The sequence below is a fragment of the Neoarius graeffei genome, chromosome 15 (assembly GCF_027579695.1).
Source record: "Neoarius graeffei isolate fNeoGra1 chromosome 15, fNeoGra1.pri, whole genome shotgun sequence".
NCBI lineage: Eukaryota > Metazoa > Chordata > Actinopteri > Siluriformes > Ariidae > Neoarius > Neoarius graeffei.
The window spans coordinates 27108789-27126305 of record NC_083583.1 but is presented as its reverse complement, the minus strand read 5'-3'; the positions used below and the strand labels follow the sequence as shown (position 1 = coordinate 27126305).

The window sequence follows — 17517 nt, the reverse complement described above, 5'->3', positions numbered from 1 at the left end:
ATCAAAACAATTCATCGATTTCCTCACGAGCATCACACAGAGATTTTTGTCGCGGTTTTGAATCTCCGTGTCCCGGACGTAGCTTGTATGACAAATACAAGTGGTATATTTCCCAGTAAAACACTCCTTTCCAGATATACAGTGCTCAGCGTAAATGAGTACACCCCCTTTGAAAAGTAACATTTTAAACAATATCTCAATGAACACGAACAATTTCCAAAATGTTGACAAGACAAAGTTTAATATAACATCTGTTTAACTTATAACGTGAAAGTAAGTTTAATAATATAACTGAGATTACACATTTTTTCAGTTTTACTCAAATTAGGGTGGTGCAAAAATGAGTACACCCCACAACAAAAACTACATCTAGTACTTTGTATGGCCTCCATGATTTTTAATGACAGCACCAAGTCTTCTAGGCATGGAATGAACAAGTTGGCAACATTTTGCAACATCAATCTTTTTCCATTCTTCAACAACGACCTCTTTTAGTGACTGGATGCTGGATGGAGAGTGATGCTCAGCTTGTCTCTTCAGAATTCCCTAAAGAAAATAATTTCTTTACACCACAAAGGTGAAGGCTACAAGAAGATCAGCAAAGCTTTACTTATCAATCAGAATACTGTTGCAAAAGTGGTACAAAAATTTAAGAAAGATGGAACTGCAACCATCTCACAGAGACGTCCAGGTCATCCACGGAAGTTAACACCTCGACAGGAGCGTCTTCTGATGAGAAGGGTTGAAGAAAATCGGCATGCAAGTTCACTGCAGTTATCTAAAGAAGTAGAAAGCCAAACTGTGGTGACTATTTCCTGTGACGCAATACGGCATACACTGCAGAGGAATGGCATGCATGGATGCCGTCCATGAAAGAAGCCTCTCCTAAAGCCCAGGCATAAAAAAGCCCACCTAGAGTTTGCCAGGGCCCATGCTGACAAAGATGAAGACTACTGGGACTCTGTACTCTAGAGTGATGAGACCAAGATAAATATTTTTGGAACTGATGGCTTCAAAACTGTATGGCTTCGCAAAGGTGAGGAATACAAAGAAAAATGCCTGGTGCCTACAGTGAAACATGGTGGTGGCAGTGTCCTTACTGTATGTGGGGCTGCATGAGTGCTGCTGGTGTCGGGGAGCTGCATTTCATTGATGGCATCATGAATTCACAGATGTATTGCTCTATACTGAAAGAGAAGATGCTACCATCACTCCGTGCCCTTGGTCGTTGTGCACTTTTCCAACATGACTAAACACACATCTAAGGCCACTGTTGGATTTCTGAAGAAGAACAGGGTGAAAGTGATTCAGTGGCCAAGTATGTCTCCTGATCTGAACCCAATTGAACACCTATGGGGAATTCTGAAGAGACAAGTTGAGCATCACTCTCCATCCAGCATCCAGTCACTAAAAGAGGTCATTGTTGAAGAATGGAAAAAGATTGATGTTGCAAAATGTCGCCAACTTGTTCATTCCATGCCTAGAAGACTTGGTGCTGTCATTAAAAATCATGGAGGCCATACAAAGTAGTAGATGTAGTAATTTTTGTTGTGGGGTGTATTCATTTTTGCACCACCCTAATTTGAGTAAAACTGAAAAATGTGTAATCTTGAGTTATATTATTAACCCTACTTTCCCATTTATAAGTTAAACAGATGTTATATTAAACTTTTTGTCTTGTCAACATTTTGGAAATTGTTTGTGTTCATTGATTTTTTTTTTTTTAATTTAGCTTTTGCCATAGGAAGATATATATATATATATATATATATATATATATATATATATATATATATATATATATATATATATATGGCGGCATGGTGGTGTAGTGGTTAGCGTTGTCGCCTCACAGCAAGAAGGTCCGGGTTCGAGCCCCGTGGCCGGCGAGGGCCTTTCTGTGTGGAGTTTGCATGTTCTCCCCATGTCCGCGTGGGTTTCCTCCGGGTGCTCCGGTTTCCCCCACAGTCCAAAGACATGCAGGTTAGGTCAACTGGTGACTCTAAATTGACCGTGAGTGTGAATGGTTGTCTGTGTCTATGTGTCAACCCTGTGATGACCTGGCGACTTGTCCAGGGTGTACCCCGCCTTTCGCCCGTAGTCAGCTGGGATAGGCTCCAGCTTGCCTGCGACCCTGTAGAACAGGATAAAGCGGCTAGAGATAATGAGATGAGATATATATATATGTAACCCCCTTTTTTTTTTTTTTTTTGGACAGGTGCTGATCACCCAGCACAGTAGGCTATAGGCTACTAAAGAGTTACCCTAAATCCCAATAAATAATGGCGCAACAGGGTCCTAAGTTCTCAGCGGTGGAGTGGTGAGCTGGCTGAGATTCCTGATACCATAAGGGTACAAGTATGAGTAGAGAGAGAGAATAATAAGCATGAATCTAATAAATGATAAATTTAACAGCGCGGTGCCTCCACTGCGAAAATACTACACTTACCTTTGAAGCTAGTGTATGGTGTATTTCCTCAGACTTTAAAATAACAGTAGCTTGAGTGAAAGAACTAATAGCTAGTCTGCAGTGCGCATGTCAGAATGTTCAAATATAAAGAACCAAATGAGCAACCAATACACCCAAGATATAATTAAATAATAATGATTATATTTATTAATAAGCAATAATAATAATAATAATAATAGCAATAATAATAGCAATAATAATAATAATAATAATAGTATTTGACAATAAATGCTCCCAAAGAAGCATGCAATGTAATCACCAAGAAAATAGTAACACCGGCACAAGAAGAGCGGAAACAATTAGCCTACATAATAGAGGTGTTACAGATAGCACATCAACAGTGTGTATACCAGCAGTACATAGTAAGAAAATAAAACTGGGTAAAGTATCAAAAGAAAAGAAGTGGACAAGAAAAAAACGCGCGCGCAGTTGGGGCCCGTTGGTGCACAGGTGGCAGCTCTCTGAACTGCAGGCAGAACAGCAACCGCTGCAATGCCCTTCTAAAACGCTGGCTATCCAGGCGAGACCAGAGGAACGCGTGTGTGTGTGTCAGTGTAAGTGTGGGTTCGCGTTACTCACAATCCACCGGTCAAACCAGACGGATCAGGTTACAGATGTCGGTACAGTCACGCAGCAGATGCTCCTGAGCAGAGGGCTAGCTATTGCTGTGGGTTAGCTCGCTCGAATAAGATGCTGCTCACCCCAAACCCCTCGGTAGCTGGCTGGGTCCCAGACCCGACACAGTGAGTTCCCGGGACTGACGAAAGCGCTCCGGTGGGCACAGCACGGAGGGCAGATGTGTCCGCAGAAAAAAAACAGCAAGATCACTCACTGGAGTGACACCGGAGTTTATGGCCACAAGCAGACCAAACTATAAAAAGACTGTCTGCAAAATAAGTGCTGAAATAGAGCTCACAAACAACGCGATCTCTCTCTGCTCGGCAGCAGGCGGGAACTCCCTGAGCTTCTCCCTCGCGAAGTGATGAAACATCTCAAAAAGCCCGCGAACTCGCGGGCATTAAACATATACCAATTACCATTGGCTGACATCAAAATTCAAATAAAACTACAACGAGCAAATAAGTCTGATTGGTCCGAATGCACAGAACGTCACAACACATCAGAACAGTGAAAATATTCCAAACCACAAGGCATTATGGTAAATGGAGTTAATTACACAGAAAATAGGGCAATCCAATATAGAGTATAAAATACAGTGTTATTTTAGAGGACCTTACATATATATATATATATATATATATATATATATATATATATATATATCATGGCATGGGAAACCACAACAGCTTGCGCCAATTACATTGTATCGAATCTGCATGTCTTTAAACTGAGATATTGAGATATTTAAATTGAGATATTGTTTAAAATATTACTTTTCAAAGGGGGTGTACTCATTTATGCTGAGCACTGTATATAATACACACACACACACACACACACACACACACCAGTCATAACATTAAAACCATTTGCCTAGTACTGTCGGCCCCCCTTGTGCTGCCAAATCGGCTCTGACCCATTGAGCTGTGGACTCCACAAGACCTCTGAAGGTGTGCTATGGTACCGTATCTGGCGCCAAGACATTAGCAGCAGATCTTTTAAGTCCTGTAAGTTGTGAGGTGGGGTCTCCATGGATCGGGCTTGATTGTCCATCACGTCCCACAGATGCTTGATCAGATTGAGATCTGGGGAATTTGGAGGGCAAGTCAACACCTTGAACTGTTCATGTTTCTTAAACCATTCCTGAACAATGGGAGGGTGCATTATCCTGCTGAAAGAGGCCACTGTCATTAGGGAATACAATGAAGAGGTATACTTGGTCTGCTGCAATGTTTAGGTAAGTGATGCGTGTCAACATAATATCCACGTGAAGGCCAGGACCCAAGGTTTCCCAGAAGAACCTTGCCCAGAGCATCCCCTCCCTCTGCCAGCTTGCCTTCTTCCCATAGTGCATCCTATTGCCATCTCTTCCCCAGGTAAGTGATGCACATGCACCTGGCCATCCACATGATGTAAAAGAAAATGTGATTCATCAGATCAGGACCTTCTTCCATTGCTCCATGGTCCAGTTCTGATGCTCATTTACTCATTTGTAAGTGCTTTTGGCAGTGGACAGGGGTCCACTCTGCATGGGCACTCTGACTGGTCTACAGCTACGCAGCCCCATATGCAGTAAGCAGCTATGCAGTTTATGTTCTGACACCTTTCTATCATAACCGTGTATAAATCTAAGGATCTTGAGAAATGAGGAGATGGGAGACAGGTTTGACAATTCGAGATGCATTTTATTTTTCTTTAATTTCATGTTTCAGTGACTCAGCTCTGTCCTGTGTACGTACGTACACACACACACACACACAGTGTTGAATCTCTCTCTCTGGTTACTGGCTTCTCCTGAAAGGACACAAAAGACACAAATATATTGCCAGTAAACAAACACGGGTGAAACTCAACATGTTACTGACCAGTTCTACCTGACCCCTTGCCGCCCACAGCTGACACTTGACCATGCCCCTGCTGCTATAAGCCAGCATTCATTTTTTCAGCAATTTGTGCTTCAGGAGCTCGTCTGTGGAGTTGGACCACATGGGTTAGCCTTCACTCCCTACATGCATCGATGAGTCTTAGGTGCTCATGACCCTGTCCCTAGTTCACCGGTTGTCCTTCCTTGGACCACTTTTGGTAGGTACTGGGAACATCCCACAAGACCTGCTGTTTTGGAGATGCTCAGACCCAGTCATCTAGCCATCACAATTTGGCCGTTGTTAAAGTCACTCAGAACCTTACACTTGCCCATTTTTCCTGCTTCCAACACATCAACTTCAAGAACTGCCTGTTCACTTGCTGCCGGGATAGCCCTCCGTTGAGAGGTGCCATTGTAACAAGATAATCAATGTTATTCAGTTCACTTGTCAGTGGTGTACAATTTTGTGCAGCCTGCAGACATGACTCCTTTATGGTGGGTTTTCTGAAATCAACACAGCATCAAACTTGTACACACAGCCACTTAAATTATTAATTCAGTTCCGAAATATCTTTAAACTTACCAAACTGACCAAGGCCTCTTAACTTCCTGTTTAGGATCATGATTGACTACAGCCTGTAGCTTCTCTGTGTCAACATAAAGGGTTTGTTTGACAAGTATAAGTTATTTTGGATCTCTAGACACTTTTGTCAAAAGTCAGACTTTATAGAAGCAATTGTATATTTAGAATTGTTTACAGATTGGGTAAAAATTTATTCCGCATAAATAATCTTAAGTATAATTTCATGTTAAAATAGATATTCGGCTCACGACATTTATACTGTTTAGTACAAATGACCCATTTGCATGTTTGACTGATATGATTTGCATTGATTTATCCTTACTACCGCTTTGTTGATTTCCTTATTTTTATGCACTAAGCGAACATAACCTTTGGCCAGACAAAGAGATGACGGATATATTTTAAAAAAAGACAATCAGTTTTGTTCTCTCAGTTTCTATCTGGTGAATCATCTTTTCTAATGTGCTTTTCTTCTTTACAGTGAAGGAGTAAATAATAGGGCTTTGTGGGGTCTTGTGATGGCGTAGTGGGACTGAGACTCCTGCGTTAGTTCTGGAACATGTACTGGAATGTTGGAGCCGATGAAGACTCTGAAGACCAGCCTGCCTGCTGTGATGTCGAGCAAGATGGTGAGTCTTTTTTCTGAACAGGCAGAAATGTGATTTGATATGTTTTGGTTGTGGTCGTATTGAGATTTTCTTCAAGCTTTGATGACTTGCCCTGTGCATAAGGCTTTTAGTTTAACTACCAGAACTCTAGAAATAATGATTATGATCATCATTAGGTTTGTTTTGTATGTAAAATGTGCAGAAGACATTTTTAGGATATAGCTTTGAAAGATTCTTTACACGTCAGATTAACGTGAATCAGTACACACTGACCTTTTTCTGCCACAACACTAATAGCAACCATTAAATGTCATATCCAACATGGTGCCATATATGGTCTCATAATTGTTATGAGATTGTGGGTCTGTCTGTCTGTCTGTCTGCTTTATTTTGCTCACTGCAGAGTCTGAGTAAGGATCAAGATGATCGGAAGTTCTCTGTTTTGCGAATTTATCCATGCTCTCGAGATTGTTCTTGCATATAAGGGCAGCTGGTCACATCTAAATACAACTGCAGGAGAAAAACATTATGATACAGCTACACTGTGTGACAATGTGGGATCAGAAAACCTTTATAAGGTCTATGCATTATTATTTTGCAGCATTAATCAGCAGTTATCTTGCAGCATTCTGATTTATCTCTGTTTTTATCAATAGCTTTCAAAATCATTTTTTGGTGGAATTTGAATTGAACATTTTCATGGTACACCGAATCTGCTCTTGTGCTATAGCCACTAGTTGGACAGGAGTGTTGATATTCACCAAATGCACTGATTTAAGAATCGGCAAAGTCCTTAAAGGCAAGTCTTACCACTCAGCAGCCATTTTGGCAATGCACCCTGGGAGTTATTGTGGACTAACAAGATCAAGCACCTATCTAAATGAATGGGGAGAGAGCCATAACTGTACTTTCAATAGCCACTGGGACATAAAAACTGCATGTAAAGAATCATCAATCAAACCTGATAAAAATAAATAAATAAAAAAACCCACAAAGTTTGGTGACTTTGACCCAAAATCATCATCATCTTTTGGCTGCTCCCGATTAGGGGTCGCCACAGCAGATCTTTCGTCTCTATTGCTCCCTGTTCTCCTCTACCACTTTCATGTCCTCTCTCACCACATTCATGTATCTCCTCTTTGGTCTTCCTCGTTTTCGTGTGCCTGGCAGCTCTATCCTCAACATTCTCCTTCCAACATGCTCTGCATCTCTTCTCAGGATGTGCCCATGCCATCTCAGTATCGGCTCTCTTAGCTTAATTCCCAAGCTCTCCACATGTGCTGTCCCTCTGATGTGCTCGTTCCTTATCCTGTCCAACCTAGTCACTCCCATCACAAACCTTAACATCCTCAACTCCGCCACCTCCAACTTTGCCTCCTGTCTCTTCGTTAAGGGTACGGTCTCCAATCCATACATCACAGCTGGTCTCCCTACTGTCTTATACATCTTACCTTTCACTTTTGCTGGGACTTTCCTATCACAAATGACTCCCGAAATCCTTCTCCAACTGCTCCACCCTGCCTGCACTCTCTCTTTCTCACCTCACTATCGCAGCCCTCATTTTCCTGCACAGTTGACCCCAGGTACTTGAATTCACCAACTTTCTTTACGTCTGCTCCTTGCATCTTCACTACACTCTCATCCCCATTCTCATTGATGCACATGTATTCTTTTTTGCTACTGCTCACCTTCATTCCTCTTCATTCCAATGCATACCTCAATCACTCCAAACCCAGCTCAACCTCCTTTCTACTTTCACCACATATCACAATATTATCCTCGAACATCATGTTCCATGGTGACTCTTGCCTCATTTCGTCTGTCAAGCTATTCATCACTATGGCAAACAAGAAGGGACTCAAAGCAGATCCTTGATGAAGTCCCACCTTCACCTTGAACCATTCAGTCGTTCCAACTGCACGCCTCACTGCTGTTTCACTGTTCTCATACATGTCTTGCACCACTCTAACATACTTCTCATTCACTCCACACTTTCTCATATAATACCATAACTCATCTCTCGGCACTCTATCATATGCTTTCTCCAGGTCTACAAACACGCAATGTGGCTTTCTCTGGCCTTCCCTGTACTTCTCCATTAACATTCTTAAAGCAAAAATTGCATCTGACGTGCTCTTCCTTGGCATAAACCCGTACTGCTGTTCACAGATTGCTAGCTCTCTTCTCAAGCTCGCCTCCAATACCCTTTCCCATAACTTCATGGTGTGGCTCATCAGTTTTATCCCTCTGTAATTACTGCAGCTCTGTACATCTCCCTTATTCTTGTATATTGGGACTAGCACACTCTCCATTCATTCAGCATTTTCTTATTCTCGAAGATCTTATTAAACAATCTTGTTAGGAACTCCACAGCCGTCTCACCCAAACATCTCCAAACCTCAATCGGGATACCACCTGGTCCAACTGCTTTCCCAGTCTTCGTTCTTTTCATGGCTGCCCTCACCTCATCCTTACTAACCAACTCCATTTCCTGATTTGCTGTCTCCAACGAATCTGACCTTTTCTCTCTTGAATTCTCCTCATTTAATAGATCCTCAAAGTACTCTTTCCACCTTCTTAATACACTTTCTTTGTTAGTCAGCACATTTCCATTTCCATCTTTCATCACTCTTACCTGCTGTACATCCTTCGCTTCCCTGTTTCTCTGCCTAGCTAGTCTGTACAGGTCTTTCTCTCCTTCTTTGGTCTCCAGTCTTTCGTACAACTCCTGGTATGCATCTGCTTTCACCTTCGCTACCGCTCTTTTTGCCTTCTGTCTCGTCTCTCTGTATAACCGCCTGCTTTCCTCATTTCTCTGATTGTCCCAATTCTTCTTTGCTAGGCTCTTCTCTTTTATAATTTCCTGCACTTCTTTGTTCCACCTCCTTGTCTTCCTTCCTCCTTCCTGATGACCACCCTAGCACCTTCCTTGCTGCCTTTCTTACTAGTATAGCAGTCGTATCCTAATCTTCTGGCAGACCTTCCATTACCACTCAATGCTCATCTCATTTCTTCCCTAAACTCCTTCTTCTGATGTTCAACCTCTTTTAGTTTCCACCACTTAATCTTCGGCTCCACTATTTCACGCTTCCTCTTTTTCACTATCAAGCTCATCGTGCGCATGACCATTCGATGTTGTCTACCTACACTCTCCCCTGCCATCACTTTACAGCCTCCAATCTCCTTCAGGTTATCCCTTCTACAGAGTATGTAGTCCACCTTTGTAGATCTTCCTCCACTCTTAAACGTCACCCTGTGCTGCTCTTTCTTCTCGAAGTATGTATTGACTATTGCCAAATTCATCCTCTTTGAAAAATCAACCACCATTTGCCTTTCCACATTTCTCTCTCTAACACCATATCTGCCCATCACATTCTCCTCTCCTCTGTTTCCCTTGCCAACATGTCCATTGAAATCTGCTCCTATCAGCATGCGCTCCTCCCTCGGTATACTTTCTACCACTTCATCCATCTTTTCCCAGAAAAACTCTCTCTTCATTCTCACATCCAACCTGTGGGGTATACGTGCACACAACATTAATTACCACTCCTTGAATCTCCAACTTCATGCCTATCACTCTATCTGACACCCTCTTCACATCAATCACACTGTTGACCAACTCTCCCCTCAAAATAATACCAACACCATTTCTCTTTCCATCGACTCCATAATAAAACAACTTGCATCCACCTCCAATGTTCTTGACCTTGCTTCCTTTCCACCTCGTCTCCTGCAAACACAAAATGTCCAACTTCCTTCTTTCCATCATACCATCATTTAAGCTCATTAATGAAAAGAAACCAAGGAATTTCACATATAAAACTGAAACCTGTGTTTGGAGAAGGTTAGAGGTAGTGATGGTGCACAACAGAGCAAAATACAATGTTGAGTACGTCACAATCATGATTTTCCTTGAGATAGATAGATAGATAGATAGATAGATAGATAGATAGATAGATAGATAGATAGATAGAAGCTGTTTAACGTTGTGCATACTTCTAAATTATTATACTTGCCTCAGACAGCATTACTGACATCATAACTAAAGCCAGCAGTTACATTACACAACCAAGATTCAAATTCAGGGTTCAAGCAGCCTATAAAATAATGTCAGTGTGGATCTACTGTGCTGGATGGTCATAGACTGTAGACTCTATGCAGTTCATGTTACCAGTTGAATCCAGAAGTGAGAGATTCCTACTTCCTGCCTCTCTGATGGAGTTTCAAGCAGGTCATAAGCCATAGTTTATCAAATGTTTTTTCCCCACCATTCTGGACATGGTCTAGCTTATCACTCACTTCAATCTCAATGAATCCTGTCAGTACCCAGTGAAAATTAAGAGTGCAAAAAGAGTAAATATAGAACAAAGATAAAGAACAAATAACAAACTGGCAGTGGTGGCAGAAGTGGAGCCCCTTAATGTAGCACAAGGTCAAATGAAAAGAAAGTGCTTGCTATGGGTTTGTCCCAGTAACAGAAAAGCATTTTGTTAGTTTAATGGGTTTAACAACTTGGGTAATGTGTGATCCTTATGCTCTTACATGAAGGTTAAATCCAGAGCCTTTGATTTCTTCTATTTGTCTCTCTGGTGAAAACCTTATGCTTCCATATCAATGATTGCTCCTATGTAGAACCTTTAATTATTGAAGGGACTCTGGAGGAACCCCTTCTTATTAGGAGTATTCGTGCATGATTACCAATTTAGTCAACATGAAAATCTGTCTGCCCAAATTTACTTTTAGCGAAGCTTCCTGTGTGCTTTGTGCGTGGAGCGGAGCCCAATACTTAAGAGAAATGCATTGACCTGATTTTTCATGGTTTGACCATACGAAATCCAGAAGTACATGTACTGCCACAGGGAACCCGATTGTAAATCTCAAACACGACCACCGAACAACAAAATTTGTATCTTTTTTTATTTACATAAGATAGCTGAGTTTTTATCCAGTGCTTATTTTTTATTTGATTTTTAAAAAAATCAATGTGCAGTAGTCGAGTGAGGCACAGACAGGATATCAGAGGTAATACAATACTCAAAATCCAAAAACACAAACAGGGTCAAAACCAGAAAAGCAATACAAAATACAAGGCTTGGTCAAATTAGATGCAGGGTATAGAGTATATACTTTGCAAAGTATGTGTGTTACTGAGAGTCCTTATATGTATGCGCTGTGATTGTGCCCTAATCAGGAACAGGTGTATGGTAATTCGTTCTAATGGTGCTGCATGCGCACTGCAGTCTGTGGCTATGCTCTCCTATTATTCTATGCAGGTTAATTTATCTAAATATCTATATTAGATATCTGTATTATAATTTATTGAGTCCTATAGATGCAACAAAATATGAAATGCAAGTCTCAGCCTTAAATGCTCCACTCACAGGCCAAACTTCTATAATGAAAGTTAGAAGTCTGGTGTGGGAGAATGTGCTGCTCCATTTTACACCACACAGATAAATTAGATAGCTAGATTCAGGGGGAATTCCAGGCTGTGTCCTAAACACAGAACAGACAATATATTGTGCATTGAAATTATCTGGTTGCAGTTTTAGTTCTCCATAAAAAATATTGTAAAGAGCAGCAAAGAGTAATAAATTAGACAAAGTCGGTATTTGATGTCATGACACTTTGCTTAAAAAAACCCCAAAACAACAGATGTCTTAGGTATAATTAGTGCAGTTTTATAAGGAAATTAGCTGGTAAGTTTTACTGAGCATCTTGCAGAACCAGCCACAGTTCTTCTGGACACTTCTGGTCACACTTGCCTCTTATTTTTGCAGCAAAACCCTTTGTAAGGGTAGAAGAAGGATAAATTTAAATGCTAAATGTGAAGAGGAAAAAACTAAAAGGAAATAGAAACTTGTCTAAAAATATGAGTCGCCTCACAGCAGAAGTATCAACACTCTTTGGCCTGCCAAATAAGTCATTTCTTACAGCCACGTACCATAGGAGCAATTTCATGACTTACCAACTTATTCACTGAGTCAAAAAGCAAACCAGTGGAAGCACTGAGAACATGGTTCCAAAGTCAACGAGCCATTCCAGTGTGTCTTCAAATAGTGTGTATACACTGGAAATTGCGAAATCTCATTCTATTCTGACCCTTGAAGTTTGGTTGTGGTTAATGAATATCACCATCCCCAGTGTCTTGAGCAGACCTGTGAGAGAAACAGGCAAGATTATTGAATTGCCTAAATCAAAGCAACTAGACGTCTGGTTTACATTTACAGCATTTGACAGATGCCCTTATCCAGAACAACCTACAGAAGTGAAAGTTAAATTTTATATTTATCTCATTGATGCGACTGAGCAGTTGAGGGTAAGGGCCTTGCTCAAGGGCCCAATAGTGACAGTTTGGAAGAAGTCATGACCTTCTTATCAGATTCATGGATTTTTAAGACACTCTTTGGCAATGAGGTAATGGAAGAGGTTTAACTTTAGCAGTAAATGTGTGGCTAATTAAATTTTTTTTTTACTCTTTTTTTAAAAATTAAGTTACTTATGAAATTATGAAATATGCTCAGTTTATCAAATATTAATTGCAGCCCAGAGAGGAATAGCCAAAATGTTGACCTAATTTTTGAATGACCTAGCAATCTGAGGTTTGAGCTCAGTGTTTTAAATTATGCACTTTTCAGGAGAAAACTGGAACCATACAGGACTTAGGGTCAACACTAATATGTGCTCAACATAGACAAAGCCATTTGCCATGTCCCATCATGTGAAAGTCATTAGTGTGCCAGAAACTGATGAATGATTGATGGTTTTGTTTTGTTTTTGGGCAGTGGTGGCTCAATGGTTAAGGCTCCAGGTTACTGATCTGATCTGGGGTTCAACCCCACCATTGACGAGCTGCCACTGTTGGACCCTTGAGCAAGGCCCTTAACCCTCTCTGCTCTAGGAGCACTGTGTGATGTACCCCTTTGCTGTACGTGTCACTGGATAAAAGCGTCTGCTAAATGCATGTAATGTAATGCTTAGCTTTATACTGAAACCAGAACAAACATCTGTGCATTGGTTATGGTTCGAGGAACTTCAGTGTCTGCTACTTATAGAAGGAAGAAGTGAAACCCAGCACAGCTCTGAATAGGTGTTGATAAGCATCTTCTCTATTAGTGCTGTAGCTATGGGGGGAAACTAATAAATCATATAGTGCCTCACAAGTTTTCACCCCCATCCCAATATTTGCTGCTTTGTAGCATCAAGGAACTGAATTACACTTACTTGGAATTCTTGCCATTTGATGTATATGATATATCTAACATTTGAAAATTGTTTTTATTGTGACACAAAGGTTAATTTAACCAAAAAGTAGACATTTGGTGGTTGTAGAATATCCCCCTGAGACAATACTTGGTAGGACCATGTTTGGCTGCTGTTATGGCTACAAGTCTTCTGGATATGTCTCCATCAGCTTTGTACATCTATATCTTGGCATTTTTGCACATTCTTCTTGGCAAAATTGCTCAAGATCTGTCAGATTGGAAGCAATTTTGAAGTCTTTCCAGAGATTCTTAGCTCTCATGCAGACGGGCTTTAAAGGGGCTATGTGTAAGGAATTTAGTTCAAAACGTTAACTAAAATTATCAGCAGAATGTGAAGAAGTAACAACTTTGACATTAGGTCAAACTCGCCTATGTACTGTAATTTAGAGATATCTCCTGAAGACAGTGTTGTAGTCAAGTCACTAAACCCCGAGTGTCAAGTCCACAGTGTTCAAGTCCAAGTCATTAAAATTTCAAATCGAGTCCAAGTCGAGTCCACTATTGATCCGAGTCGAGTCCGAGAACAAGACTCCAACCGCACCATTTGACGGGGGCTGTTTCAGCACCATTAACATTAGTTTGTTCCTGAACATGACGTATGAACAAATGAATGTGCATTCTCTTTGTCAGGGAGTGCGAAATATTCTGTCAGAGATGGTTGGGAGACGGATGTAAGTGCAGAAGGTGTGTTTATTAATACAAGTGAAGACGGTAAACAATCCAGAATGGCAGGCAAAATCGTGAAACAGGCAATAGGTCGAGCAAGGCACAAACAGGCTATCGTAGACTCGGCAGAATCAAAGACAAGAAACAGGAGATCAGGAAACCAAACAAGGAAATAAGGCTCGGTAATGTGTCCGCAGCGCAACTCAATACTTTGCAAAGTATGTGCGTTTTTATATTGGCACGCTGATTGCACTTTGCTCCTGTGCAGGAGTGAGTCATTTACGGCGTGCAAGAGAGTCCACTTGGTGCGTGCACTGTCCAAAGTGCGCCCAAGAGTCTATCTGATGCACATGCCAGGGCGTGCAGGTGTGACACTCTTGCACAAAATTAGGACAAAAATTAATGCAGATATAAATATCTTGTGCCAAATTATTATGGCATATTACAAGAAATAAAGAAAAAATCCGAGTCCTTGTCTTCAATTTACGAGTCCGAATGCAGTTAATGTACAAATACAAGTCCGAGTCATCAGTGCTCAAGTCTAAGTCAAGTCACGAGTCCTTAAAATTAGTGTACGAGTCAGACTCGAGTACTACAAGCCTACCTGAAGATAACATGCTAAACAGCTTGCCCCAAGATGGCATGCACCGTCCATCTCATAACACCACTTTGTACCTCAGTGAGTCACAGTAGTGTCCAGTCTGCCCTCAGTCCAAAATGAGAGGACAGGGCATCACGCATCACTGGCAGCCGCATATACATTACCCTCTGAGCTCAGACTGCCTAAAACTAAAGAAAAGAGAAGCAAATGGAACACTTCAATTTGGAGGAACTACTAGAATCCAGGCACCAAAATGTGGATTTGTGGTTACCATTTTGTGTGTCGGTGTGTTGTATTTTTGGAGTAGGGAAAATAGAAAGCAAAGGGATCTTACAGGAGAAACTGAATTGCAATGCCAAACACTAAACAGTGAAAGCCTGGATTCCAGAGCCTCCACTCATATATCCAGACATTGTAATCACGTTTTTGGACTGGGTGCATATACTTTGCGCAAATTTAAAAGTTACGGATCCCTAGAAGCTCATGAACAGTTTTTTTTTTTTTTTTTTAAGTGGCAAGCTAAAGAGCAGCTTCAGCAACAGACTCATTCAACCCCGCTGCTCCAAGGAACGATACAGGAAATCATTCCTACCCATGGCAGGAAATCATTCTTACCCATGGCAGGAAATCATTCCTACCCACGGCAATCAGACTTTATAACTCATCTACCTCTGTTTGAGCCATGATCACACATCTGGACTAGTTCTACCTGTCACCTTCTGCACCACATATAATATAGTATAATGTATACTTAGTGTTTATTATGGGGCATGTGATGTGGGAATATTATCCGTATTGATACATCATATTTTTGCAATATTCGCATCCTATTGCACATTCTATGTACATATTCATAGTATATTATTTAAGGTATGTGTATATCTTTTTTTTGTTTTGTTTTTTGTTTTTTTTATTCTCTTGACCTCAGTATTTTATTTTATTTTGATCTCAGTACTTTATTTTATTTTATTCCATTGTATTTTTTTATTGTATTCAAATTTACCAGACTGCTATGACAATCTAATTTCCCTTTGGGGATGAATAAAGTAAAAAAAGATCTGCTAATTCACCAACCAGCAACTGCGAAATCACATTTCTGTAAAGGTAAGGTGGCACTCTTCTGTGGCCTGATTATTAAACCAAGAATATTATTCAAAAACATTCAACGATGTGGTTATTTTATTGAGTCGTAGGCAGTATGTTTAATCAGTTGCATTATATAAAAAAAAAAAAAAAAAAGGTTGCATATCTGCTGTGTCAAGCACCATAGCAGTCTTGGGCACTTCTGATGCACGAATTGCTGTAGCTGTCTAACTGTGAAAAACTGAGCTATTGCACTACTGATGTGTGAATTGCTGTGGCTGGTTTTTTTGGGCGCTAAAAACTGAGCTAAACAAACTATAACAAACTGTAGTCTGACAGCACACGTGAAGATTATAAGATAGCAATGCTATCTTGACTGGCTCTAAGTTTCAACAGTTTTTGGTGGTGTCTGGTGTTTTTATTTATTTTATTTTTGTTTGTTTTTTGCGCATGTTCTGTATTTTTGCCCTGCTGTTAGTTAGTAATTGGCTTTTTTCTCATAACTGTTGAAGTTAAAGTTAGATTGTATGAACCCAGTAGTGGACTGAATAAAAATAGCTTTTCACTGTATTCAGTGAGTAATAATTCTATGATGGTGCAGTTGGGGAGAAGGAAGGTCTGTGCATTTTTCTTGTTTCTTACGATGGGGGTGGACACCCCAACTTTCTGGTGATACACCCCAATTTTCTATACTGTCCACTATTTGTTTGGAGTGTGGAGTATGAATTTGTCAGGTTACCAATTCTTACACGTTGTACCTTTTAACTGGGCCATTCTAACACGTTCAGGTTCTTAGTTTTGAACCACCCTAGTGTAGTACGCTTAGGCCCTGTCCACACGGCAACGGATTCAGGTGAATCTGATAAAATTGTTTATCGTTTCGGCCTGGCGTCCACACGGCACTGGCGTTTTGGGTGCCCCAAAACGAAATCTTTTGAGAACGGGTTCCAGAGTGGAAAGATCTGGCAACGGCGCCGTTGCGAAGTCGTCTGGATGAGTAGAACGGATTTGTTTACGATGACGTCACAACCACATGTGCTTCACGCCGGGTAGAAGTGTAACGAACTCGATGCGAGTTGTCAACAAATCCTATAACTTGGTTCATGAAACGCGCTTACAAAATATTTTCACTGTGAATATTTATTGTGTAATGGTGCAAAGTGAGAGAGAGAGAGAGAGAGAGAGAGAGAGAGAATAGCCCTTAGGGCAGAGTCAATCCCGCCAGCAAAAATAGGGGAAAAAAAAGGAGCGATCTCACCTCTTCAGATGTTGGTTTAAGTCCTACAATACATTCCTCAAAAAGGGCGTAGAAGAACAAATTAATCCATCAACGCGTAGCATTCAATTTATTCCGGACCATTAAAGACGCCGCCGTCCGCGTAGAATCATACGTCATCCTCGCCGCCATATTGGATGGGGCAAAGTGGAGAATAAAGATGCCTCATTCATGTGCTGTGTTTAACTGTACCAACAGGTTTGCCGTCCAAACGAGATCACATGGGATTACCTTTCACAGGTGAGACTGGGAAAATACTTTTCATTGTATTTGGTCATTATAACGTAATTTTACGAACAGATTTTTCTGACTGTGGCTAATATGAAGTCTCGCGCATAATAGTTTAAGCGCATGCGTCCTTACTACTTCTATTATTCTGGTGTATCCGATGGGACCGTCTTACAGTGCACCTAGAGGTGTGGCATGTGTATTGCATCGTTTTCAGCAAGCGTTGCATTGCCAGATGTACCTAATATTTTA

At 40.8% G+C, this 17517-nt stretch overlaps 1 protein-coding gene across 1 annotated transcript in view; it reads left to right on the top strand.

Moving 5' to 3' along the window:
* lrrk1 (leucine-rich repeat kinase 1) overlaps positions 1-17517 on the top strand; it is a 266364-nt gene that overhangs the window by 18583 nt on the left and 230264 nt on the right. Inside the window, exon 2 of the mRNA XM_060941094.1 lies at positions 6020-6167. Within this exon, the coding sequence (XP_060797077.1) occupies positions 6098-6167 (70 nt within the window). The 5' untranslated portion in view covers positions 6020-6097. The remainder of the gene's footprint in view (positions 1-6019; positions 6168-17517) is intronic.